The 27,525-nt window shown below is 41.8% G+C and overlaps 1 protein-coding gene across 5 annotated transcripts in view; it reads left to right on the top strand.

Moving 5' to 3' along the window:
• Foxp1 (forkhead box P1) overlaps positions 1-27,525 on the top strand; it is a 606,957-nt gene that overhangs the window by 443,672 nt on the left and 135,760 nt on the right. For all 5 annotated transcript variants that reach the window (XM_042679678.1, XM_042679674.1, XM_042679675.1 and 2 more), the window contains one exon: positions 3,237-3,386. In XM_042679678.1, coding sequence (XP_042535612.1) covers positions 3,237-3,386 — 150 coding nt within the window. The remainder of the gene's footprint in view (positions 1-3,236; positions 3,387-27,525) is intronic.

The following is a 27,525-nucleotide window of genomic DNA, read 5'->3' as shown; positions in this document are numbered from 1 at the left end:
TTATCCCCATTTGGTTCTTCTTTGCTTGCTCTGGTTTAGTATTAAATGAATGTAACCACGCTAGGTGCTAGTGGCTCACGCCTGCAATCCTAACTCAATTGACTGAGAGCTGAGGATTGTGGTTCAAAGCCAGGCCAGGCCCACAAATCTGAGACACTCTTACTGCCAATTAACCAGTAAAAAGCTGGAAGTAGAGGTGTGGCCCAAGTGGTAAAACACCAGCTTTGAGCAAAAAAGCCAAGTGAGAGGATTAGGCCCTGAGTTGAAGCCCCAGGACTAGCACGTGTGTGTGTGTGTGTGTGTATGTGTGCGCGCGCACACACATGTGTAACCCTTGTCTTCTCTACCATGTTTCTCTCTGTACTATCTTTCCCCGTCAGCCACAATCCCACTGTCTGCCTTGCAGATCCCAGCTGGAGCCTCTCCTGCTGATCAGTCACTTACCCCGAGCTCTGAGACAGCCCTCCTCACAATAGAGAAGAAACTGGAAGGCTCCTTGTGAACTAGTTAAGGGAGCATACATAGTAGGAGAGGCGTTTGCTCCTGCGGGCACCTTGCATGGGGGACTATTTTTCTTAGATGATATAAATGAAATCTTCCCTCTGCCCACTTTTCCACCTACGCATGTACCGAGCGTCTCCAAGGAGACAAGGAAACCCGGAGTCCAGCGATGGTGAATCCTCCAGTGAGACAGCCGGCTGGAGTCTCAGGCAGCCCTCCCAGGCGCCTTGCCTTCCAGCCGCCCCTCTCAGACAGCCGCCCTTCCAGGCAGGCTTGGTCAAATGAGCCTCTCCCTTCCCAGAGGAGCTAGTCTGCTCTCTGCATCATAAGGGCTAGTTGGGGTGAGTCCAAGAGCAGGAGGCTTCCTCGGGACCGGAGGAGCAGATGCAGCAGGGCAGGAAGCTATCTTTGCTCTCCTTTCTGCTTCTTAGACACAGAGGTGCCTTTCAACCTTATGGAGATTTAGACCAGGTATAATTGTGTGCACCTGTAATCCCAGCTCCACAGGACGTGTTCATAGGAGGATTGCAGTCCGGGCTGCCCCTGGAGAAAGTGCAGTACTCTAAATAATTAAAGCAAATTAAAAAAAGAGGGCTGGAGGTCGAGCTCAGGTGATAGAGCACCTGCCTAGAAGTGTATGACCTGGAGATAATGCCCTGATACCACTGAACGACAACAACAAAAAAGCAAAAAGCAATCGTTTTCAGTCTAGTTAGGGGCTTGTTTAGTGGGCTGTCCTCAGGAGGAGCAGTGCAGTCTGTGTAGCTAGGTGTCTGCTCCTAAGCACAAACCCCACTGTCACTGGACGCAGGTGAAGGTTGGTGAAGTTTCCCCTCTAAAAGTTGGGACTCTTCACTTAGGGTCTTCGACTTTGATCACAGAATAAGAATTTCTGGACAAGTCATCATGGCAAGAACACTTGGCAGAGCTTTATTGAGTAGGGAAGCCAGCAGGCAAGCAGACAAACAGAGGAGCAGAAAGACCAGGGCACACTCTGGCAGAGTATGGTTGCTCTCAAAGGGAGACAGACACACAGACGTATGAGGGGTGTTATATGATAAAGGCGGGGGGGCTCTGACCTAAAAATTATGCCAAGGTGGGGGTCTTGCTCTTAACTGTTATGTCTTCTCAGTTCCTGGCTCTTATTTACCATCCTCATTGTTTATGTTTTGGGTCCACAATTTTTTTTTTGGGGGGGGGCATTTCTCTCAGGAAGGGATGCGTCCTGTCTCCAAATAATGTTAATTCTTGAAGTCCTCCTTGTGTTTCTTAGAAGCAAAAATGTTTCTGAGTACTTTGTTTCTGAATTGCCTTCACCAGGCCTCATTTTCCCTAATTTGTCCTGCATCATTTTCTCCTAAAATAACTCTTGGTCCCTTAAGCTTAAGGGACATAGATGGATGAATATCTCCTATATTTGTGTTAAGCTTTAGGTTTTTGTTGTTGTTGTTTTGTTTTTTAATTCCTGGCAGCTGTTTACCATGCTTCATTTTCCCTACTCTAGCCTGCCCTCACCGTGACCACCCTACTCCTTTCTCCCTAGTTCTATTCACAGGGGCTTCCTGACCACCTGACCTTTCTCCACCTCAACATGGCCATGGTCAGTACTTTGTGCTCATTTGAAACCTGTGGTATTGCACTCTTTTGATTCATTGGCCACATCTGTGTACCCTCCTTTGAGACACAAATGCCTGGTTTTTGGATAGAAACCATTAGGTGTCTAAGAAATCTCACGTTGTCGCTGTATTCTGCAGACACCAGCTAGTGCATAGTCTCAGCATCTCTTCCCAGTAGTATACCTTCTGGGTTCTCAGCTGAACTGAAGAGAAACCTAACTTTGTAGGTGAATTTTTCACACTGTATTTGCACAACTTAAGTTTTCTATTGCTGTTCCTGATGTTGCTTTTGAAAAGGGGTGTCCTGGCATTATTCCTGTCTTTAATTGTTGGGCTGAGGACATCATCTGTATTGATAACACACCTTTATTTTTCTTCTTGAACTCCTGAAAAAGATTGGTCATCATATAGTTAGCACTTGGTAGAACTTCTTTCTCTTTTGCCATATCCCCAGGTCATATCCCCTCTCTAATATCTGTCTTTAAAGAAAAGCATTCTATTTTGTCTATTGGAAGGGGTTGATTAGACGTAAGCAGTTTTGTTTTCAGATGACTATGGGTCGGATTGGCTCAGTGTTGATTTTTATGTTTCCAAGTATGCCTCTCCTGCTGTGTTCTGCCTTGGCCATTGACTGCATTTACAGTGACTTGCCTCACTGCTTAGCTTTTCCTCTTCATGAGGACTCAGATGAGGTGAAACTATTACTTTCAACATGAGCCTCCAAGTTGCCCCAAGAAGACATTGAGAGAGGACAAAGGTACCTCTCCTAAGGGCCCATCATTTTCTCTGACTTTGGCCAGGTCACGCCTGCCTTCCAAACTCAAAATACCAACTCATTCCTACTTCTAAGTTTATGGCAAGTTCCTGATAGAAACATAGTGTCTGCTTACCGTGGCCTACTATGTGTAAGGATCTATGGGTCAAATTAACCATATCAAAGGAAATGTCAGCAAATTTGGGTTTTACAACTTAGTCTGGTCGGAAGGTTTGTTTTCTGTTTCCTTTGCTTGGAAATGGGTCTGTCAGGGCTGGAGTTTGTACTTCCTGGATTTTTTTCCAGTGAGGGAGTCCCCCAGTACTGTGTGGTAATGGCATTGTTTCCTTCCATCTTTCCTCCAGGCCTTGCAGGTGGCCAGGCAGCTCCTCCTTCAGCAGCAGCAGCAGCAACAACAACAACAGCAGCAGCAGCAGCAGCAGCAGCAGCAGCAGCAGCAGCAAGTTAGTGGATTAAAATCTCCCAAGAGGAATGACAAACAGCCAGCTCTTCAGGTACAAATTTTTTTTCTCTTCTAGCAATGTCCATTAGACCCCTTGCAATAGCCAATTAGCCATTCCAAAGCTGGCTATGTGGAGAATTGCCAATTGTAGAACAAAATCTCCTGCAACCATGCATTTTGATTTCATCAGCAGAGCATGACATTTTGGGGGAAAATGTCTATTTGACCAAAAGGCTTATTGTTGGGAATAAGATGATTGACTAATCATGAGTCATAACAGAAGGATGAAGAGTTGCAAGGACTGGATTGCTTAATACACAGTGTAGATTACCAAAGGAAAAAGTTCATCGGACTTTATGTTGTGCCTTCTCATGGTGAGACTAGGAATGGAGGCACACACAGGGACTTCAGTGCCATTGTGCTCAAGGGGAGACAGTTCTGACTCCCAGAGGACCATTGAGCAGTTTCAAGAGACATTTTCTATTAACATATTAATTCTCTGCCATAATGAGGCTTCATATGATCATTTTATATGTGTATACAGCATGTATCAGGCATATCCCTCTTTCCTTCCCTCCCTCCCTCCCTCCCTCCTTCCCCCTCCCTCTTTCCACCTTCCCTCCCTTCTTCCCTTCCTTCCTTCCTTCCTTTCTTCCTTCCATCCTTCCATCTACCTCCCTACTTTTCCCATCTTGTATTACTACAGAAATCTGGCTATGAAGGTATCTCCCACAAAAAAATGTATTTGCTTTGGAATATATACCCAGGAGTAAGATAGCTGGATCATTTGGCAGTTTAGATTTGTATGGTGTGTGTGTGTGCGTGCACGTGCATGTGTGTGTGTGTACACACACATGTGCAAGCACATACATCAGTGCTGGGATTTGCACTCCGGGTTTAGGCACTGCCCCTCAGCTTTTATGCTCAAGGCTAGCACACTGCCGCTTAAGCCACAACTCTACTTCAGGCTTTTTGATGGTTAATTCAACATAAGAATCTCGTGGACTTTCCTCTTCAGGCTGGCTTCTAATCATGATCCCCAACCTTTACTGATATAAGCTACTGGTGCCTGGCTGTTGTTTTAGCTTTTAAAGGGTCTTCCATGTTACTGTCCCTAGTGGCTATACTAATTTATACTTCCACCACAGTGTAAGAGTTCTCTTTTCTACATTAAAAAAAATGTTCAGAGTCAAATTTAGGGGCCAAGAGGTTAGTAACTGTTCATGGGTGCAGTAGGACCACAGATGCTGCTCAGTAGTATACAGGAAACTCCTCCAGCATGCAGCAGGATCTACCTGCCCAAAATGTCAGCTGTGTTGAGCATTGACATCCATGTTCTCATCATTACTATTAGTAATTACAATACTAATATTCTAGTCATTCTAGTAATGCTAGTAGGACATAACCCTTCTTCAGTGGATGGTCATAGAATGTTACTGAATCATTTATTTAAAATGAGGAGCCATATTTATTTATGTAAAGATAATTAAAAATAGCTTTAGCAACTTCTTATTTCAGACTCATTAAGGCCAAGGGGTCAGTAGAGTTGAAAAAGCTAATTTGAAGGCTAGAGGTGTGGCTCAAGTGGTAGAGTGCCTGTTAATCATGAAGCCCTGAGTACAGACCTCAGTGCCCTCTAAACCCAATAAAACCTAATTTGGATTTTTGAATTTGAAAAGAAAATTGCAATAGGAATCTCAAGGAAACTTGATTCAGGGTTATATGCATATGTATGCTCACATTCAAGATAGGACACTTGCAGATAATAGTTAAGAATACTTTCAGGGGCTAGGAATATGGATTAGTGGTAGGGTGCTTGCCTAGCATGCATAAAGCCCTGGGTTCGATTCCTCAGTACCACATACACAGAAAAAGCCGGAAGTAGCACTGTGGTTCAAGTGGTAGAGTGCTAGCCTTCAGCAAAAGAAGCTCAGGGACAGTGCCTAGACCCTGAGTTCAAGTCCCAGGACTGGCAGAAAATAATTCAGCCAGGAACCATGACTCACACCTATAATTCTATCTACTCAGAAAGCTGAGAGCTAATGATCCCAGTCTGAAACCAGCCCAGGCACAAAATATTCCTCAATACTTCTATCTCCAACCAACCACCAAAAAGCTGGAAGTAGAAGTATGGCTCAAGTGGAAGAGCTGCAGTGTCTCTTTCCCTGAAAGTTTTGGAATAGAATCTAATACCAGATGAGTAGCACTTGGTACCAACTAAGTTGATCACGAGGTCAACCTAAATTCTAACTTCTGTTGGCTTCTCATGGGTTGGGATGAACTAATACTATTTTCCAGATCATTCTACAAAGATCAAAGTGGGTTGGACAACCATTTCTAGTATTTATGAATCTCCTAGGGAGATACTCTCCCCATCCCTGTTACAGAGAAAGTTCAGCACTGTAGTGACATTTGATTAGAAGTTGGATGATAGGATATGTTGTTTACAGACACTTCCCAAAACTGTTGTTTGGTAAACCATCAGCTGGCCACCTTCCTGGTAAAGAGTGAGCACAGGGTACAGTTTTAATGAGGTAGAGTACCATGGAGGAGCCTGTGTCAGGTGCTGTAAGAAGTGCTTTGTTGTGCAGATGTCTTAAGAACAGCACTGGAGGATGAAATGTGACTGTAGTGACCTTTCAGCTGTGAGCTTATTTGTCAGGATTCAAATAAGTTGAGAGGATCAAACCGAACAGTTTCCGTAGTCAGACTGGGAATTGTGCTTCAGAGGTCAGCAGTGGAGGCCACATTGCAGATTCCATAACATAGCCAATTGTTGGTACATATTAAAGTACTAGGGCATCTCCTGCAGACAGAGACGCAATTAAAATTCTAATTTATTAATGTATACAGGGAACCAGCCCAGCCTGTCACTCAGAGATTCAAATGACTGTCCATTCTTTTTGCTTCCCTCTTGGAACTCTCACAGCCTTAAAAAAAAAATGTAAGGAGTCCTGTTGAATTTATCAGACCTCAAGTGCGTTGGAAAATATGACAATGTATTATTAGGGAGAAGAATCTTGCACATAGTAGAGCTTTGGTTAGAAATTTTTAAAAAAATACACACATATACAATCTGTCTGATCATATTGCTTTCAGTATTGAATATCATTTGTGATTTTTTTTTTGTACTAGACTTATTTTTCCTCATACTTGCTTTTTAAAAACATATGGCATTTTTAGGTAACTTCTTTTCCAAGATGAGCGAAGTTCTTTTAGAGCTAAATATACAAAGTAAAGTTTCAGGGGATTTCCTTTGGAGGACTCTGCTTCTTCTTGCCTGTTAGAGGATTTCAGCCACCCTGCAGAAGGGTGTGAGGCAAGAGAGCTTCGTGCTTCCTGGCAAGGGCAGAGCACAAGCCAACCTCCCGCTTCCTGCTGAGCGTTTGAGTCTGTATAAGAAGTGGAGGGAGAAGCGGGCAAATCTGAATGTTAGTTTTTGCTGAAGGAGAAATCTTAAGGCTCTTCCTGGCCCTTAAATGGTAAGCTGAGAATTTAGACCGGAGTTTAGACTTGGCTGGGGAAAGAAGAAGGTTGATTGGTATGAGAGGGTAAGGGAGAGAGAAAGGGAGAGAAGAAGAGAGAGAAGAGGATGTGGAGGGGAAGGCAGGAAAGAAAGGAGAGAGGGTGCCGATTGCTCAATGTAGGATCATGCAAATTCAGTAAGCTTTATTGGTTTGGCTGGCCTTCCACAAGCAGAATGGGGAAATAACTAACCTAGGCCACATGGTATATTGTTATAAAAATGTGTGTATAGACTTGGAGACTGACTGAAGGTATAACCTTCACATTTCAATCTATCTTGCCATGCTGTCCTCCTGGGGCATCTCAGTCAAGTGGCTTGGAAATGAAAAGGAAATCCTACAACAAAGCTGAATGGTGTTCCTCTCTGATCTTCTACCCTTTATAACTACACTCAGAGATCTATTTTAGCAAATTTCAGATCTTCTGCATAGAAGAAGGCTTGACAGGGAAGAACAATTTGATCTGCTGATAGCAAGAAGAAGGAGAAGGAGAGAAAGAGGAAAAAGAAGAAGGATGAGAAGGGGAAAAAAATAAGAACATTAAATCTCCAAATATACCGTGGCCCATATTTTAAGATATTTCACACTTCCCCACTTCCGGTTTAGTAGCTTTCCTCAGTTTCTCAGGCTGATGATGCAAACAAAAGAAATAAGTAGTTACTTGACACAGATCACAGACTGCAGTCAAACATCACCGTGGACTAATTTTTAGAGAGAAGAGGGTAGATAAGGGGAGAAATGACACGCTTTGCAGATACAGACTCTGAACCAAATGTGAGCTGGTTGCAGTCTTGGGTGACATTGTGGTTTATTAATGAATAAAACATTAAATTAAGTGTAGATACTGCTTTCCCAAGTGCTTGAAAAAACATTTAGTAACCGAATATGTCTTTTTACTTATTCTATTAATGTACTCTGCAAAGTTTTTTTTTAATTAATGATCAAATGCAAATGGAAAATTAGTCCCTTCCAAAATTCTGGATCAGAAAGAGGCAAAGCAGTGAGATCCAGTGTAATTGGGTGAACACTTTTGTGCTGTGACTATGTGCTAGGCATTGGGCTGGTATTGGCAGGACATTGGCTGTTGAGGATATAAACCTTGCTTCAGGATGCTTAGGAGTTATAAAAGACTTAACAAGATTTTGCTCAAAAAAATTATAGATGGATAAAAATAGTAGGCTCTCTTTTATAAATATTTATATACTTCTGAAGATTGCTTAAACAAGTAAAATAAATGCTTAACAGTGCAGGTGTGCTCATAACCCGAAAATGTGCAACTTTACTGGTGAAAGATTAATTTGTGAGTAGAGGAGCAATTTTATTGATCAAAATTTGGAACTTTGACCGCCGTTTCTGGGTAGTAATTCATTTTGGGTTCTTTAAGCATTTTAGTTGCTGGCACGAGTAGATAAACTGGAAAGAAATCAAATGACACATTTTCTCCTAAGAAAGTAAAAGTACATGTGTATTCTGGCAGTTTGAAAGCTAGGAAAGAAAGTAAACCTTGTATGTCACATTCAGTGGAAAGCTGACCACAAGTTTCAGGCCGTCTATAAAGAATGTGAACCTGAAGCCAGTCATCTGATTGTTTTCCCTCCTGCTTATCCCTTTCCTTCCAAAGTTATGTCATAAGCAAGACCCTGGCTCAGGAGTCCATTGCTTTGGCAAGGATAATGAAAGCCACTGGTGGACCAGTCTCTGCTCCGCTTGGAAACTGAGGATTATAAGGAAGACTTCTGCCTCAGATAGGGGAGGTTAGAATGCAAGAGCCAACAAGTGTTTTATTTTGTTGTTGTTGTTGTTTTTGTTTTTTGTCTTTTTAGTGGCATTCTTATTTGCAGTTATAGAAAACATTCCTTAGGAAGCCTTATTTGCATTGCATTGATGCCATATCATATAATTTCAGTCCCTTGTATCTTTTCCCCATTACTCACTAAAGAATATATTGCTCTGAGGAAACCTTTCAATGAAACTACAATTTTATATTGGAGATGGTGAAATAGAAATGGGTTTGAAATACTTACCGCTAAAAAAGTAGATCACTATGCACTGAATTAGTAAGCTAGGTATGGTAGAGGGGCAGCCTTTTCCCTTAATGCTTCCAGTTCATTTACAGCTGGGACCCCTGGCGTTTGAAAATGGATATGAAGTGTTTGGATCCGTTTTAGGAAGCCAATGTTGCCTCATATTTTTGGATACCTTAAAGACCTAAAAATAAGTCTTGATAAAGAGCAATAAAATAGCCAGTTGCCGGTGGCTCATGCTTGTAATCCTATCTATTTAGGAGACTGACATTTGAGGGTGAAGCCAGCAAGAAAATCCATGAAACTTTTATCTCAAATTAACCACCACAAAGCCAGAAGTGGAGGTGTAGCGCAAATAATAAAGCACCAACCTTTGACAAAAATGCTAAGACATAGTAGCTAAGACATAGGCCTTAAGTTCAAGCCCTAGTATTGGCAAAATAAAGAGAATGAAAAAAGAACAATAAAACAGAAACGATGGCTTTTAAGAAAGGCTATTAAGTCTTTCAGATTATACACACTACTATTAAAAATTTGATAAAGACCCCAATCTCCCCCACCCCACCATGCTAGAAAAACATCACGCATACAGAAACGTTGCATTTAGTTTTAAAGGTTTCATGAACCTTTACATTAACAGTCCTAGTTTGGGATTTTCTTTTTCTCAAAAAGAATATATATTTTTTTCTTTGCTTGATGTGAGTTGTGATATGTTAGCTTAGCTTTAATCTGTCACCTTCAGTTGTCTCTAGGATGACTTGTGTTCTGAGTTCCCCGGACAGCTCCACTCTGTGTCTGGGTGTTTTCATTTTATTGATACTCCATACTCGCAGAGGTATCCTCGCTTGGACATTTAATTACATGGACCCCTTGCTTGCATGTATTCAAGTGTAAAAATGCAGTGTGACACTACTAGTTTATATGTAACCCTGACTGCAGCACCTCGTGCAAAGTATGGTAGATGACTAATGTTCAGTTGGTGCTTAATGAGATAGCCATTCTGACAGCATCTCTATGAGGTAGGCATTGTCTTTGAATCAGCTTATGACTAAGGAGAAGGAAACCCAGCAGTGAGCCAGAGAGTTGCCACAGGGTCCACCGCCTGTCACAGCAACCTGATGAGAAGCCAGGTTTTGCACACCACTGACCGTCCACACCCACCAGCAAGATACTGATTGCCTGTCCTTCCGCATGCATGCACACTTTCCAGAAATAAGCAAAATATTATGCTTTTATATTGTAAACCAAAAAAAGGCTAAACCCACAAAAACTACTTCCACTGTAAATATGTGGAATTAGAGGGGCTTTGATCTGTGTCATTATCCTAATGCGTGTGTGTGTGTGTGTGTGTGTGTGTGTGTGTGTATGTGTGTTTTCCGAGAGCAACAAGCCACAGCAAAGGGCAGTTATACCTCCCCTCAAAGTCTGAGGTGCTTTTAGAAGCCTGTATTGAAACATGGCGGAGTGTGTTATAATCATTGTTGGGGCATAGAGGTGGAGAGGGACAGGGGAAAAAACATACTTGACTGGTCAAAAATGTGTAAATTGCTGACAAAATGACACATGTAATTAAGAGTGTTCCTACCATTTTACCTTGTGGTTTACACCTCCAGTGTTGAAAAAGGAGAGTGACTCCCACCTCGCTAATTACCATTATCACCGAAATGCTGGGGTTGGCGTCATTAGTTCCATGCGCATTTAATTAGAGGAAGGCTGAAATTGGATTTAACTTATTACTTTTTCATGGATCACTTTCTTGTCATCACTTCAAATTGGATTGCAGCCCCAGGTAACTAATTATGAGAGCCACAGGATCAAGAGTGAAAAAAAAGGTAATTAGGAATAACACTGTCGGACCCTTGCTGGTCGTCCACTTGTGCTTCCAGAAAGGAAGTGTGTGTGTGTGTGTGTGTGTGTGTGTGTGTGTGTGTGTGTGTGTGTGTGTGGTGGGGGGGAGAACTTGAGTTGTATTTTGTAGTATTACGGATTAGGTAGTTAGAGCCATGTACGGTTGCTAAGCATCATGGGAGCGTGTCACCACCCATAGTGGCTTCTATGATACACAGCTGAGTTGAAGATGCCATCTCCACGTGGGTCCACCATCAGCTCCTTAATACCTAGATTAAACTTGTAAAAGCAACAGATTGGTTGTAGGTATGAGGCTTCTCAGCAACTGTGTCGTCTGGGGCCTCACATATATGATTACAACAAAGCTGTCACGATGCCTGTGTGCCAGAGTATAGAATATTTTAAGTGCAGGGAGTGAGAATTTAATGAACATATTAATGTTCCCGAAACACGGTTCCTATCTGACAGGAGGATGCATCAGTCAGCATAGTAGGAAGGTTGAGGGTTTACATCTTGGGTATTTTTGTCACCGTTTCCAGCATCCTATACTATTTAAGCTATTTATTTGGCCTCACCCGCACCCCGCATGTTGGAGAGGTTTCCTGAGATTCTGTTTCTCCTTCCGCCCTCATTGAAAATACTTTAAAATAAATTATATTGTTTCCATGTGCAGAGCAGAATTCGGAGCTGCAAGCAATCAATTTTATTGACATCGTCTGAAAAAATGTTGATGACAGTTGGAGGATGTGAAAGGATTGGATTTTTTTTTAAGGCCCTGGTACTACATGTGGCAAAAATAAGTAAATAAATAAATAAATAAGAATTGTGCTCTAATCTCATTACTCAAAGTTCAGTGAGACTCTTCTAAGAAGGAATTCTTCATAAAGAAATCATAGTGGAGACAGATTCCTCTCTGGCAGGCTGTGACAACCCAGGGAGAAATCTCCCTTATCAAGCCTGTTCATTGCCTTCCTTGCCGGGAGAAACAACCTCTTGGTTCCTCCATAGAAGTGAATCACCATGCAAAGATGGCTAGCATTTCCCTCCGTTGTGTATAATTGCTATTAATGCTCTGTTAATGTAAGCAAATAATTGTGATGCAGTGTTGGGTGACTTTCTGACCTGGGTGAGCCAGGCTTCCTCATTTTTCTCCAACAGAGGGGAATGTAGACCAGGAAAAGCCCACCGCTAGGAGCCCGCCTGGGGAGCCCACCAGAGTGCTAAAATACTATTCCTGGAATTATGAGTCTTTTTCCTGTGTGATCCTTCTAAGCAGAATCTCCAGAACCAAAATAGTAATCATCAAGTCTAATGCAGAAAATTACAGCTTTTTTTTCCCTCTCTCTCTCCCTTTCTCTCTCTCTCTCTCTCTTTTCTTTTTGGAACATCTTAAGTTGATTTAGGATTTTTGTACACAATATTCGTCTGTGGTTGAAAGGGGGCACGCCAAGGTCAAGTGATGTAGTGTTTTCCATTTTTCCATGTGAGTCTCACACTGTGTGATAAAAGCAAACTCCTCGATTTTGTAAGTCTGCAGGAATTTCTGATGAAGTGCAGAGGTCACATTCCCTGTCAATTTGAGTAGCCAGCACTTGCTAACTACTGTTTTTTTCTTCCTTTACTGTGTGTCTTTTCTTCCCTCCAACCCGCCCCCCCCCCCCCATTCCCTGTAAACCGGGGCACTTTCCTGACACATGCACAGTGAAGTCCTCCAGTCTGAAACTCATTAGCACACAGCACTGGAGCCTGTCCAGTGGTTAGAAAATTTCCTGCAGCCTAGAATAACAGCTTTTGGTGCAACACTACCAACCAGAAGTGACAATGGGGTAGTCCCACCCACCTGGCACCATGCCCAGTCAGGAAAACCAGCTGACCTCGAAACACAGTGAGACAGAGGTCATGCCTATGGGATGGGCTCACAAAGTTTTATCTGGAGAGAAACACACTTGTAAAATCACAAGGTGAGATACCTTTTCCCCTTACACTGATCATTTCATTTGGGTTGGAGGTATTTACCAGTATTAGCTACAGGAACATGAAAGGCAGCCTTTGGAGAAGTAGGAGGAGGTCTATTTCTCTCTCTCTCTCTCTCTCTCTCTCTCTCTCTCTCTCTCTATATATATATATATATATATATATATATGGAACTTGTAAGGATTTAATTGCTTCATTCATTCATCCATCCAAACTTTATTCATGGAATCTTACTTGATGGCAATTATGTGAACTCTGCGCTGATGTGAGAAAAATTACACCATGGGTCAAATGTATTTAAGCCAAGTTTTCAAATGGGCATCTGAATTCCAGAAAGGCTATAGTCACCATATGAAATATTGAACACTTTTGTTAAACTCTATAAGGAACCAATACTGTGCAACATCAAGTAAGATCTGTTATTATTATTATTTAGTTAACTATAACTACTTGGGATTGAACTCATAGCCTTGGACTTTCTAGGAAAATGTTCTACCACTTTTAAGCCAAACCCAAGTTCATTTATTGTATTATTATTACTATTACTATTATTATTTTTATTTTACTATTATTATTGTTCTTACTATTATTATTATTTTGTTGGTCATCGGGCTTGAACTCTGGGCCTGTGCACTGTCCCTCAGCTCTTAAGCTCAAGGCTAGCTTTCTACCACTTGAGCTACAGTGCCACTTCCAGTTTTCTGAGTGGTCTCACGGACTTTCATGCCCGGGCTGGCTTTCAACTGCAATCCTCAGATCTCAGCCTCCTGAGTAGCTAGGATTATAGGCATGTGTGAGCCACTGATGTCCAGCTGCTACTACTACTGCTACTACTACTACTACTATTATTAATAATAATAATTTTTGCAGCTAACTTGCCTTGTGTTGCCAGTACTAGAGCTTAAACTCAGGGCCTATGCTCTTGCTTACTGTTTTGCTTAAAGCTGGCGCTCAACCACTTGAGTCATACCTCCATTTCTGGTTTTTTGCTGGTTCATTAGAGATAAAAATATCTCTGAAATGGTGCTGTGGCTCAAAGTTGTAGAGTGCTATCCTTGAGTAAAAAAGCTCTCTGAGATCTCTGAGTTCAAGCCCTACAACTGATCTCTCCCACCCTCCCCGAAAAAAAAAATGAAGAAGAAAAGAAAAAAAGAGTATCTCAGATTTTTGTGCCTGGGCTGGCTTCCAGCTGGGATCCTTAGATCTCGGCTTCTTGAAGTAGCTAACATGTCAGGCATAAGCCATTAATGCCTAGCCTTCTGCTTAGTTGTCAGGGCTGAGCTTGGATTGTGTTATTTTCCTGTCTTCTCTTCCTCATTATCTGGCACCATAGGTGTGTGCCTCCACATTAAACCTGGTAGGTTTATTATCCTTCCCATTTTACAGAGTAGGAAAATGTAACATGGAGAAGTTAACTTGCTGGCGGCCACACAGCTGATAAGTGTCAGAAAGAAGATTCCTGCCCCCATACCCACAGTCTGGCTCAAGAATCTGCTCTTAATCTATTGTACTCTGTGGTTCCTCATTGTGCTACTGCCTGGGCCCCATAGACAAGAGCCAGGCAAAGGAACAGATTCAGAATTGCTGATGCCTAAATGCTCCTCACCATCCGAACCACCAGACCTCACAGTCTCCTAATTTGGATATATGTTTATGGGCATATATGAAAAACAGTGCTTGTAATTGAAATATTCACTTTCTAAAGGGAAATGACGCTGGGGAAAGAGAAGAAAGATGGGTAGTGCTCCTAGGCTACAGACTGCTCTGCAAGTAATTGTCTAAAGGCAGCCGTTGAAATTGAGAAGCACTTTGGAAAAATGTACAGTATGGGAAATTTGTGTTTCGATGTAATTACGGTAGTTGTGAGCTGATGTCATGCCTAGTAACTGTTTTTGTATTGCTTGGGCCTTTGTTACTTAGCTGTGATATCATGAGCAAACTATTATAAACATAGCATGGCTATAGCAAGCTTGTGTAACAAAAGATCGGGAACTTTTATTAAGTTTGTTTTCCTTGTCATATTGTAAAAATTTATTATGTGTACTGTGTATATTAGAAACAGATTTGGGTAATTCTGTCTAAATGAAGTCATCCTGGCTATTTCCAGACTGTCTGTTTTTGGTTGTGAATAATTTTCATACATCAGATGGTTGTCATATTTAGTCGCTCTCAAAATTTTAAAGAGAACATATCCCATTTTGAACTTTCGGTGGACTTCAGCTGCCTTGCTGTTGGAATTGTTTGAGTTTGAAATTATCGCTGGGGAAATTGCGGAGACTGGAGAGTCGTCACTTCTGAAGGCCTTCTATTCCTAACTTTCCTCCTCCATCAAAAGCACAGACTTTTAACTACTTAAGTAGGAGAATTTCAAACTGCCAGGACACACTTGGGCAGAGAGCGCCAGCCCTTGTCCTTTCTCGTTATATTCCAGTGAGTTACTTGGGTAAACATTCAGGCTGACAGAACCCAACATTTATCGGTGTTCCTGGTAAATGTGGATTTAAACGGGTAGTTCAGAACCTTTGGATGACTCGATCCTTCCTAGCCACTTTCCTCTAAGCTCCTTTGACTGCCAAGCATTTAGAACCAGAATATTCTGCTGGCTGATTTAACTCTTTTTTTTTTTTTCCTCCAACCCACCACTTTCTCTCCTAACCTCCCCCAGTCTGCTTTTTCTCCTCCTTGTTTCCCAGAATTTTTTGGTCACTCAGTTCAGTGTCTGTGTCTCCATCCTCACCTGACCTGTCTGACCTGCCTTAGCTGTAGGTTGCTTTGGCAGATTTGCCTTTTAGGAGAATTGTACTCTCTCCTCAAATCACTATTCCCCGGGTTCTCTGCCATTATGTGTCCACTCCTCAGGCCCTCTGGGAGCTCAGATCCATTCTTCCTGCTAAGTTCAGTTCCTTTAGTCTTTCCCATAGTGCATCTGTGCTCCTCATGCTTCTATACTTGGGATCATGAGCCTGCTTTTATTGCTCTTTAGCACATACCCTTGACTCTTTCTTCCTGCACATCCATTTCAGTATCTGTAATCTGACAGATTACTTTTATCTCAGGCCTCATTAGTTAGAGGCTTGGGAGTCATTGTTGACTTATTAATTGCTCACATCCTCACTGTGTTCATCAGATCTGCCATGTTCCTTGCACTGGTGTCTTCTATCAACTCCTTCCTCTGTCCTCCTGTGATAGTTCTATCTCCAGGTACCACATGCCTGGATCTGGACAAAGACCTGTAACCTCCTTTCATTTTCACCTCACTCCACTCCTCACCCATCCCCCAAAAAACTGTATGTTTTTTTTGTGGGGTTTTTGGGTCAGTTATCGGGTTTGAACTCAGGGCATGGGCACTGTCCCTGAGCCTCTCTGTGCTGAAGACTAGAACGCTACCACTTGAGCCACAGCCACAGTGGTTAATTAGAGGTAATAGTCTCATGGGGACTTTTCTGGGCTGGCTTTGACCTTGATCCTCAGATCTCAGCCTCCCAAGTAGCTAGGATTACAGGCATGAGCCACTGGCACCTGGCTCCCTGCTGTTTTTGTAGTTATTTTGTGTGTGTGTGCATATCTTACATCATACCTACTCCCCTCAGCCTTTCTATAAATGCCAGGGTGCTCTGCTCTTCCAAATTTTCAGTGGCCCACGGTTACTTCCCAGACCAAATTCAAATTCTACTGCCTTTCTAGCTCTGCCGTAAACTAGACAGCCTGAGAAGGAGATAACCTTCTTGTTGGGAAAGTGGGGAAAGAGTACAGAGAATCTTAATTCCTATTGTAAGGAACCAGAATAAGTGCAATCCATTGGATAACATTTGAAAGTCCTAGAATTTCAGAATTGGAGCTGTTGCCTGCTGCTGGGAATGAAGACCCTTGGTGATTAAATTGTGTCTGAGTTTCATTCCAAGAGAATGCCTTTGTCTACCTTCCTCAGAAAGAGACGAAAAGCCACGGGATGTGTTTTTTCCATTCTTTGCCATGTGATAGCTGCAGCTTTTCCATTGGTATCAATTGCTGTCGCCTGTGGTGGTTTCCTTCCGATCTCCCTGGCTGTAGGAGCCACAGGCTAGATGCTCCCTTTGTGCCATGGAAGAGCCACTGCACAGAGCTGATGAAACTGTTTTAATAAGACAGCAGTATGTTTATTACTGGGTAGTGTAAATGGATTGTTGTTTATTTTAGAAGCAAAATTATTAATAGTCCCAAGTGGATAGAATTATACAGAGCAAAGAGGTTCCATTTACGACTGCCAACTTTGGTCTAGATATGAAGCAATTCTCCCTAAGGATGCAGCATAAAGGAGTTGCTTGGGATGGGCTCTACAGGAGTATCATGATCGATTAGCCATGTCTGACACGGGCATCAGAGTTGGAAGCAGTGGCATAGGATCCTTCCTTCTGTTTACTAACATGATCTATGCTGGTCACATATCAGACTGCGGAAATAATTGTAATTAGTTATGTGGGGTGGGGGGAGTAACGGGGCTTGAACTCTGGGCCTGGGCACTGTCCCTGAACCCTTCAACTAAAGGCTAGTGCTCTACCACTTTAAGTCACTGTACCACTTCCAGTTTTTGGGTGGTTAATTAGAGATAAAAGTCTCATGGACTTTCCTGCCCAGGCTGGCTTTGAACCGTGATCCTCAGATCTCAGCCTCCTGAGTAGCTAGGATTACAGGCATGAGCCACCGGCATCCAGCTAATTAGTTTTGTGTTTTTTTTTTTTTTTCTGAAAGCCTTGAAATACTCTATGATAATTATTGAAATATTGCCCCAAATTAAACATGCACTTTGTTTTCCTGATACCTTTATGTGAAACTGAACAAATTGTGTTTGTGTGTGTGCATGTGTGCACATGCACACTGGTTCTGGGGCTTGAACTTAGGGCCTAGACTGTTCCGCTTAATGCTGACATTCTACTATTTGAGCCACATCTCTACTTCTCCCTTTTTGCTGGTTAATTAGAGACAAGAGTCTCACAGACTTTCCTGCCCAGGCTGGCTTTGAATTGTGATCCTTAGATCTCAGCCTCCTGAGAAGCTAGGAATATAGTTGTTAGCCACTGGCACCTAGATCAAATTTCATTCTTACCAAAGCATATGTGTCTTTAAGATCGTTAAGATCTAAGGCATAATTTGTCCTGTAGAGCCACATGTTTTGTTTTGTTTTGTTTTGCTAGTCCTGGGGCTTGAACTCAGGGCCTGGGCACTGTCCCTGAGCTTCTTTTTTTGCTCAAGGCTAGCACTCTACCACTTGAGCTATAACATTCTAGCTTTTTCTGTTCATGCGGTACTGAGGAATCAAACCCAGGGCTTCATGCATGCTAGGCAAACACTCTACCACTACGTTCCCAGCACCAAATACTTTTTTATGTTTTTAAACAAAATTGGGCCATCACAAGTACTCAGCAGGAAGTTGAGAACTTTAGAGGTTCACATGTCAAAACGTATTAGAGGAGGTAGTACCATATTGTGACCAATAGCATGGCATATAAAATGGTATAAGATGAGCAGGTTTAAATCTTGAAATAACCCTTATTCCTGTGTGATCTCAGAAAAGAACTTAACTGTGCTGTATTTCCATTTGTCATCCAGGGAATCTGACTGGTTACCTCCACTACTGAAGAAAAAAATATTTGCACAATATTTGAGGCATAGTAAATTCTCAGAAGCAATTACTCTTCTCACCATGGTATAAAAACTTCTAGAGAGCCCAGTGCCCATGGCTAGTTCAGTTGTAGCTAGTTGAAAGGCTGAGATTGGCAGGATTTCAATTCTAGGCCAGCCAGTCAGAAAAGTTCACAAGACTCTTCTCTCAGTCAAAGAAACTGGGGTGGTAGTGCCCATCTATCATCCCAACTCTGACAAGCAACCTGAAGTAGGCAGGTATACAGGCCCTAGCGAAAAGGGAGACCCTATTTCAAAATAACCATTGCCAAAAAAGTCTGGAGACATGATTTCAGCAGTTAGAGCATCTGCCTAGCAAAGCACAAGGCCCTGAGTTCAAACTCTAGTACCGCCAAAAGGAAGACAAATAAAAACTGCTTTTAGAGTGGAAAATGTTCCTTATTGGGCTTCAAATTATATTTTAATTCACTTGATACGATCAGTATTCCAATACATGGTTTGACAGTGGGATGGCAATTGTGCTTCTGCCTGTGATCAAGTGGTGGGTAAACAGATTTGAAGCAAACACCTACTGACTCCTCTGTAAAATGAGGTGACTGTGGTGCTGGTCTCATGATGCTGCTGAATGAAGGTACGTCAATAGCTTAGAAAAGCAGGTCATTAATACTTCATAAATGTTAGCTGCTATCCTTACTCCACTTTACGTTTGAGTCTGAAAATAACGCCCAAAGGCTACTGTATGGAAAGTTGACCTGCGATGGTGGGAGCTTTCGGAGATAGGGCCTAGTTGAGAAAGGTAGTAGGTCTTTCAAGTTTGCTCTCAAAGATGTATTGGGACCCTGACGCTTCCTGTATCTTTCTCTTCCCCTTTCCCTTAACTCATACCCTTCCACTTCCTCCTTCGACACCCCCTCTCCCCCGACCTTCTTGCTGCCACAAGGTGAGCAGCTTTCCACACACTTCCAGTGTGCTGTACTGGCCTAAAAGCAACCCAGGAACATGGCGGTGGACCGAGGCCTCTGAAACCAGGAGCCAAAATAAATTTTGCCTCTTTATAAATTGATTTTCTTGGGCGTTGTGTCACAGCAACAGAAAGCCTCCTAAACAGGTCACCAGCACCATTGTGTTGGAGTAGTATTTTCCATGCGTGCCAAGTCTTCTGGGAAGTCCATCCAGGTTTTCCTTCTTTTCATGTCTTCCTAAAATTTTATAGGAATTAATGTTAGGTAGCCTTCACAGACAAGGAACTGGTTCTGAATCTGCTGCAGCATCATTCTTCACCATCCTAGCACAGAGCAGATAACGTGTGAATATTTTTTTCATGAATGAGTTACTGAGTAAGTGCTTAATCAGGGGAATGAATGAATGCGAACTAATGAATGAGTGAGGGAGAAACATAAGCTGAAAAGAAAGGAAAATTGATTATGCTTTAGTGGAAGGTACTGCAGACTTGTCTGAGGTCTATAATCTTGCAGGAACATTTCAAGCTGTAAACACCATTAAAATAATCTATTTTCAGTCCTGCCTAAATCTTTCATCAAGTCGATTAAATGAATCTTGCTAGCTATGGAGTGAAGATCAGAGAACTCTTGTTCTGAGGTTCAGCTATTCTAACGCCCTCTGCTTGCCTTTGTAAATTTGCTAATCCATTTAAGGTGCAATATTAATGGCACACAACTTTAATTCATAAGTGTAGAAAATTAAGGGAGACTAAAGGCAAAATACAGAAATGTATTTTGTGTCAAGATTAAGTTCACTGAAGCATAGCAAAGATGGAATCGATTATTAAATATACTTGGAGGGAGAATAGAAAATATACCTAAATCTCTCATTTTGAAAGGAATTGGTTTACTTGATCATTTGCAATAGTATCACACTCAGGGAAATCTAAGACAAATGAAAGCAAAACAGAATTTAATTGAGCTATTATTTTGCAGACTTTGGCTTGGTTTCAGACAGTCTAATCAAATTGTGCTTTTCTCAAATAACTAATGTTAAATGCAGCCTACCAACAGATGTTTAAAAGAGTCTAATTGGAAAATCTACATCCTGGATTTAGTCTGTCTCGCTGGTAAAAGAAAAGAAAAAAATAGCCTTAAATTTATATTTCACAGGACAAATCCCTGTGACAAGCATTTTCGGAAAAGACGGAGTTTTCAAAAATGCGTGGTAGAATCACATTAAATAGCCAGAGGTGGCATTCTAGAAATTAAAATTTCTTGGAAATTCTCCAGCTTGGTGCCATGTAGAATTCTATGGAGAGATCTCCTTTATCATATTACGTCACCAGAGTCCTGTTAGAGCCCCTGGTTCGTGTCAGGGGCCCGTGTTCTGTAATTTAGAATGAGCTCTTGCAAGTCAGGCCAGGCGCGCACTGATTGATGACATTTAAAGGTACTGTCAAGGTGGCTAGGTAATGAAGCTGACCTTGCCTTGCCATTGCCTCAGTTTCAAGTTTGTATATATAAACTATCTCACCTGCTGTATTTGCTCAGAACATTCCCCGATAGCTACAAAAGGAATTTTTGTTTGAGAGTCCCCCTGTCTGACCAGGGGTCAGCAAACTTTCTGGGTAAAGAGCCGGATGGTAAGTATTTTTGGCTTTGTGGGCCATCCGTCTCCATGGTAACTGCTCTGCTCGTTGTCATGTAAAACTAGGCATAGACAATATATATAAATGAATGAACATGGCTATATTCCAATAAGAATTTGTTTCTGGACCCTGAAGTTTGGATTTGATATCATTTTCACATGCATGGAGTATTCTTCTTCTTCTTTTTTAATTTTCCCCAGGTATTTGTAAATGTACCAACAACTCTTAGCTCAAGGTCCATACAAACACAGCAGCCTGGTCAGATCTGATCTGTGATTCTCTCCCCTGTGCTTCAGATGACCTGAATGAACAAGCGGCTCCTAAGGACTGAAATGTAGCCATCATGCACCAAGCCATATACCCACAGTGTGTCTGGGGTGGTCTCATTTGCTAAGAGGACCCAGCCCAGCACTTCCTTTCCCTCCTTTCTATCTTGTTGATATAAAATCTGACCACACATTGCAGGAGATACGGGTGTGTGTGTGTGTGTGTGTGTGTGTTGTGTACTATTCCTAATATTTAAACTCAGGGCCTGGACACTGTCCCTGAGCTTTTCTGCTCAAGGCTGTTGTTCTACCACTTGACCCACAGCTCTACTTCTGGCTTTTTGCTGGTTAATTGGAGATAACAGTCTTAGGGACTTTCCTGCTCGGACTGGCTTTGAACCTTGATCCTCATATCTCAGCCTCCTAAGTAGCTAGGATTATAGGCATGAGCCACTAGAGCTTGGCTATTAGGGTTTCTTGAGAAGCAAGGAAATGGTCTTGTGTGGCAGGGCTGCTATTGGCCCCTACTACAACCATATATTGGGGCTGCAGCTCAAGGAAGTCACCCTTTGAAGACATCTTACCCAACCATCAACAGATCTTCACAGATTACCCGAGTGTAGTACGTCGAAGCTTTCTACTGCCATGTGACAGAAAGTATATCACTAATTGTACAGCTCAATCGACCGTGTCTAAAATGAGACTAGCTCTCCCTGAACCCGTGACACAGTGGCCCTGCTTTTACACAGAGGTCTCCCGTCTGTACAGCCCCAGTCATGTGCTTATGTCATTTACCTCCATTGTTTGCATTTTGAACCCAACCGTGTCTGATTTCAGCAAAGCGACTTAGTCTGTAAGTCTCAGTTTCATATCTACGGATGACTAGTCAGCGGTGTTGTAACCCTGGGAGCACATTCAGAATTAATAACATTATTACTGTCCTCAAGATCCAGTACTGAAAGCTATTTTTTAAAATCATAGCCAGGTTCCTGACTACTACTGAAGCAGTGTCTGGAGATGTGTTAGCAGCATGGTCGGTCCTATGTAAAAAGCTTCCGAAGTGCTTCGTGCGCACACCTGTGGTTGAAGATGACTTGTCAACGCCACAGACACGTTCCTTTCCTGCTGCAGATTTTAGTATCTGTTTTTTTCTTGTGTTTTGGGTTTTTTGGTTTGGGGTTTTTTTTTTGCCCCATTACTTCATTCTCCTAGCCTTCTTCTAGGGTAATGGACATGAACTCGCATGAGATGTCAGCAGTGCGCATCATCTGTGGTCTGCAGAAGGTGTCAGAGAATCTCAGGTCAGGAGCCCTGGCTTTTTGCTCTTGGGTGAACGTGTTGGGGGTGTTAGCATTGGGGAAGAAGCTGAATGTGACAGTTAAAAGGAACATCCTGTAAACCTGGGAGTCCTTCTAGAAGGCCGAGGAGTAGCAAAGGATAATCAAGTTGGTATCATACTGGAGAGTTCACTTGGGGCTTCAAATGTGTAGCTCATCTTTTTTCTCTTTACATGTATACATTTCTACTTTGGAATGGATGTATGCCTAGGATATGGTTTTGTGGATTCCTATTTTTACACTATTTCTGCATCAGCCCAAGTTAAGGAATACATTTGAAAGAAAAGTCTTTAGAGATCATTGGCCTGGTTTTCTACCAAAGTCATCTGGATGCCTTTCAGGTAAGTGTGGAAATTGGCCTGTGTTTCAGTGCCACACCTGGCTGAAGGAGTTGAGGACGTACTTCATTTAGGAACTTGAGTGTTATTTACAGTATAGGCTCTGAGTTTATCCAAGATCTTTCTTCTGCCAGTGTTTTATAAACAAATACCTGTTCTGCTTATTTTGTAAAGTACAGAAAGAAAAAGTAGCAACGTGGAACCAGGAAGACAAGCTGGGCCTCTTAGCTCTTCACTTGTATAATGTACCACTTTATCAGAGAATGATATATTTGTAAAATGAAAGCTACAGTTGTTCCACCTACAGCTGTTCTGGAATTTGGGGAGTGTTAACTAATGAAGGCAAAACCCTCCTTCAGCATGGTCCGTGAGGACCATGGGAAGATGTATTAAGGTAATACCAGCCCTGGAAGCCTGGAAGCCATCATCTCATAGCCAGTCTCCATTTTTTCTTTTCTTTTCTTTCTTTCCTTCCTTCTTTCTTTCTTTCTTTCCTTCCTTCCTTCCTTCCTTCCTTCTTTCTTTCTTTCTTTCTTTCTTTCTTTTTTTCAAACACAATTTACCAATTGGAGTTCTACAAAAGAGATTTTTTTTTTGACTTACGAACAGCAGGTCAGACATTACAAAGGAAACTTAGAGAGCAGTAATTTTGAAAATGTACACAGTTGAATTTGAAAATAAATATTTCACTGCCTACACAGCTCTATTTAGAATGCTGGCTTTGGAAATGGATTCCAGGAGCCTCCAAGTTTTGCATGACACAGTGTCAGTTCATGCACAATATATTAATGCTTAATTGAAGATAATGTAACTGCAGATCAAAGGCGTAATTAACGGCCTTGCAGAAACTCTTATGTAGATCAGGATTTTGAGTAACAGCAGGCTGGACAAAACTGGTTTTTGAAAGGATCTTGAGACCAGCTGAATCGGCGTGTCAGCTGAGGGAGGAAATCCATGGTGGTGGGTGTCTGGCTCACCTCTGTACCATCACTACCCTCTTCTGAAGCCACCACTCCATATGTGGCTTCCAGTTGGTCCCTGGCTGTGGTAGGCCAAAGGACCTAGGAATATTTCATTGTATACTGTACAGGGTTTACCTTCTCATGGGTAGCTGGATGATGGTATGGAAACTTCAATAGGAAATTGATGATCAGGGAGTCGATCTTAGAACAGGTGTTGGCAAATAGACATTTGGCCAAATCCTAGGACTTTGTTTGTTTTCAATAGGACTGACAAATCAAGAAAATAGTTGTATTTTTTTTCATGGATGGAGGGAAGGGAAAGGAATACAGAGAACAACATTTTGTGAACTGAAATTTACATGAAAGTCTTATTCCTCTATTCACAGGTAAAATTGTAATACAGTATAGACTTGCTTGTTTTGTTTTATCTTGGTTTGATCTTTGTTTTCTGGGGGGAAGGATGGTTGCTGTTATTCTTGAGCTTTAGAATTTGGGTTTGAGCTTCATGATAGCTTTTGGAAGAAGAATTTAGATGATCTAGAAACTTACTGATTTTATGGAGAAAAAATATGATGGGAGAAGAAAATAGATTTATTTATTTATTTATTTATTTATTGAGTCCGGTCGTGGGGCCTGAACTCTGGGCCTGGGCGCTGTCCCTCAGCTCTTCAGCTCAAGGCTAGCACTCTACCACTTGAGCCACAGCGCCACTTCCAGCTTTTTTCTTTTTGCTTATGTGGTGCTGAGGAATTGAACCCAGGGCCTTGAGCATGCAAGGCAAGCGCTCTACCACTGAGCTACCTTCCCAGCCCAACAGATTTATTTTTTATTGAACCTAAATATTGGGGAAAGGTAAAGCAGAACATGGAAGAACCTGAGAACAAACAATGTTATTGGGGATCAAGAAGACAGCATTTAAATTAGAAAAGAATTGATCCTTGTTATTTTTACCATCATCAACAAGGTCTAAGTCTTATTTTGATGTTTATAAATATAGCCATGATCATAAAAACCTAGTATTCATTTGACATTAAAGTTTGCTCTAATTCTAAAAGGAGGAGGCCCTAGAAATGGAGCTCAGAGTAGAGCAATTGTGTGTCATGTACGAGGCCCTGGTTTTGACACTCAGTACTATAAAACACAGGCACACACACAACCTCACAATTAGCACCGTATAGGGATTCTATCTGAGAGCAAGAACCTGAGAAATGTGAGCCAACTCTAGGATGGTGTTACCTCCAGTCATCTGTCTATTCCCTTATCCATTCATGCTAACACACTTACTCTATCCCTATGAACCCTCCTTAGTACTAGAGTACAGATTTAAATATTCTGTTGTCCTTAAGTCAGCAATGACACTGAGCAAAGGCAATTATAATATGATGCCACAAATGTCCCAGTCGATGTAGCCTTAGGGAACTGAGAACACATAGGAAAGAGCTTAAAATGGGGCTGACCAGCACATAGAAAGGATGGGAATGTAATTTTTAATTTTAGTTCAAGTAGCTTATAGCTACCTTCTTGGATAATATACTTAGAGAATATTTCTGTTATCATAGAGAATTCTGTTGGATGGTTCTAGTCTTGGTGTGTGTGTGTGTGAGAGAGAGAGAGAGACATAGAGAGAGAAACAGAGACAGAGAGAGAGTACTGGTGATTGAACTTGGGATCTCATGCATTGCTAGGTAGGCCCTCAACCAATTGAGCCACCCTTCAAACTTTTATAACAATATGATAAGTTAGTCCTTCTGGTGAAATATGAAAAAATGTTTGTTTGTTGCTTGCTTTGCTGTGCTAAAGATCAAATCTAGGGCCTTCATGAGCTATATACGTGCTGATCTTTACCAAGAGCCCAGAGAAATCTTTTTTTGATGTGGTTTGTTCATAAGCTATGTCTCCATACTGTCAAACTCCTTCCCGCTTGTACTTTCCTGTATCATTCCTTTACTTCATTGCTGTAAGTACAAGACTGAACTTCAGGACTCCCTGGAACCCTCCATTGCCTCCATTTACTTTCCTAAGGCCCACATTTTCCCTCCAAATAAGAAAACTTCAAAGAGTTGGAAGTTGGAAGGAAAATAAGCCAACCCCCTTCTTTCACAGTGAACCACAAGACCCTTTGCAAACTGACAGTTATTTTTATTTATGCAGACTCAAGATGGAAATAAGAACTTCAAAAGAGAATTTGAAAAATACCTTTCTCACCAAAAAAGCTGAAATCATTTCCTCTGAAAATTTCCTTCCATCTAAAGTTTACTTCAGTCAGAGACTCGTCTCCTCCTTTCTTCACTCAGAGAGAGAGAGAGAGAGAGAGAGAGAATGAAAGAGAGAAAGCATCCTGACCTTCAGTTTTCACTGATCCTGAGCTTAAAGTTCCCAGAGGGTCCCCATACTGACCTTCTGAGGGAAGAGACTGGTGCCCCCTGGTTTCGTGATCATATTTCTGAAAGCTAAGTCTTTGAGTTTTGTTTCTTTTTCTAAATGTGGCTCACAACTATGCTGCACATATCTCCTGTAAAGTGAGGTTTATTGGGTCTTTATCAATAGTGATATAGTTATATTTCCATTTAGATTAATAATAATAGTAACCATTATAGTCATAACACCAAGTTTGTTGTTTCAGTATGTTGATTGGTCAGGAAAAAAGCTTGGATTGACCTTGCTCTTCAGCCTATGGTGCTGACACGATGATAAAGCATAGCTTGAAGCCTCTGGACTCAGATCTAGCCAAATTCCAAAGCCATTCTTTACCAGTTGTGTGATGTTGCCCAAGTTAGCTTCCTTTTGAGGATCTATGAGACAGAAATGCCTTTCTGCTAGATGGATTACTATGGATTGTTAACTTTAATATAGTTGTGCACACACACACACACACAATCTGCCTGACATAGAGTACTGAAAGTATTACCTGCTCTTGTAGCTGTTGTCCTGGATGTCTTGTGGTGATGATTATAGGGAATAGATAACTTCCAAGACCCTCAGTTGGCCTGTATGAGAGTGGAATTGTATGTAATAATGAGGCTTTCCAATGGTGAGATTGTCCAGCATTTCAGAGCAAATTGCATTCAGAATGGTACTCATTCTGTTCTTGCCCAGGGATCTTTCACATGTATCAAATGAACCGAAGACTCTAAAGCCAAAGAAAAATGTGCTTCAAGGGATACTTCCATCCCTAGGCCCTCTACACTGGGGCCTCTTCTTTCTGAGGGTATAGGAAGGGTGGCACTCTGTCCTGTTCTGACTTCTCTCAAGTCCCTTCACCACTCCAAGGAGGATGTTGTATAATTCCTTTTCTGTCTGACTCTGGATAGGGCTAGGAGGACTGGGACTGACTCTTGTTTTTCTGTAAACCCTTCTTTCTTGGGTCGTGCTCTTTAGGGAAGGGAAGCCCAGAAATTAAAGTTGTCTTTCCATCAGTCCATCTGCTCATTCTTGACTGGCTTCTCTTGGGGACTGAGTAATTTGTCACTCTTCACCGCCCTGTTACTTTTTCCCCTCGGGGAGATTCTCTTCACACCTGCAGGATGTCTGTTCTTTCGCTTCTCTATTATCTCACTGTGTACCGCATTTATGAGAAAAGGGGCAAATGTTTTCTAACAGCCATTGTGACAACTTTGATACCAACAGGACGGTGTTGTTTTGTAGAAAGAAAAATAAATTCCTCCTCCAGAGAGAGAGAGAGAGAGAGAGAGAGAGAAAATGTGAG

Source organism: Dipodomys spectabilis, unplaced genomic scaffold (genome assembly GCF_019054845.1).
Source record: "Dipodomys spectabilis isolate Male_0828 unplaced genomic scaffold, ASM1905484v1 ptg000054l, whole genome shotgun sequence".
NCBI lineage: Eukaryota > Metazoa > Chordata > Mammalia > Rodentia > Heteromyidae > Dipodomys > Dipodomys spectabilis.
The sequence above is the reverse complement of the archived record's forward strand: the minus strand, read 5'-3'. Positions and strand labels throughout refer to the sequence as shown.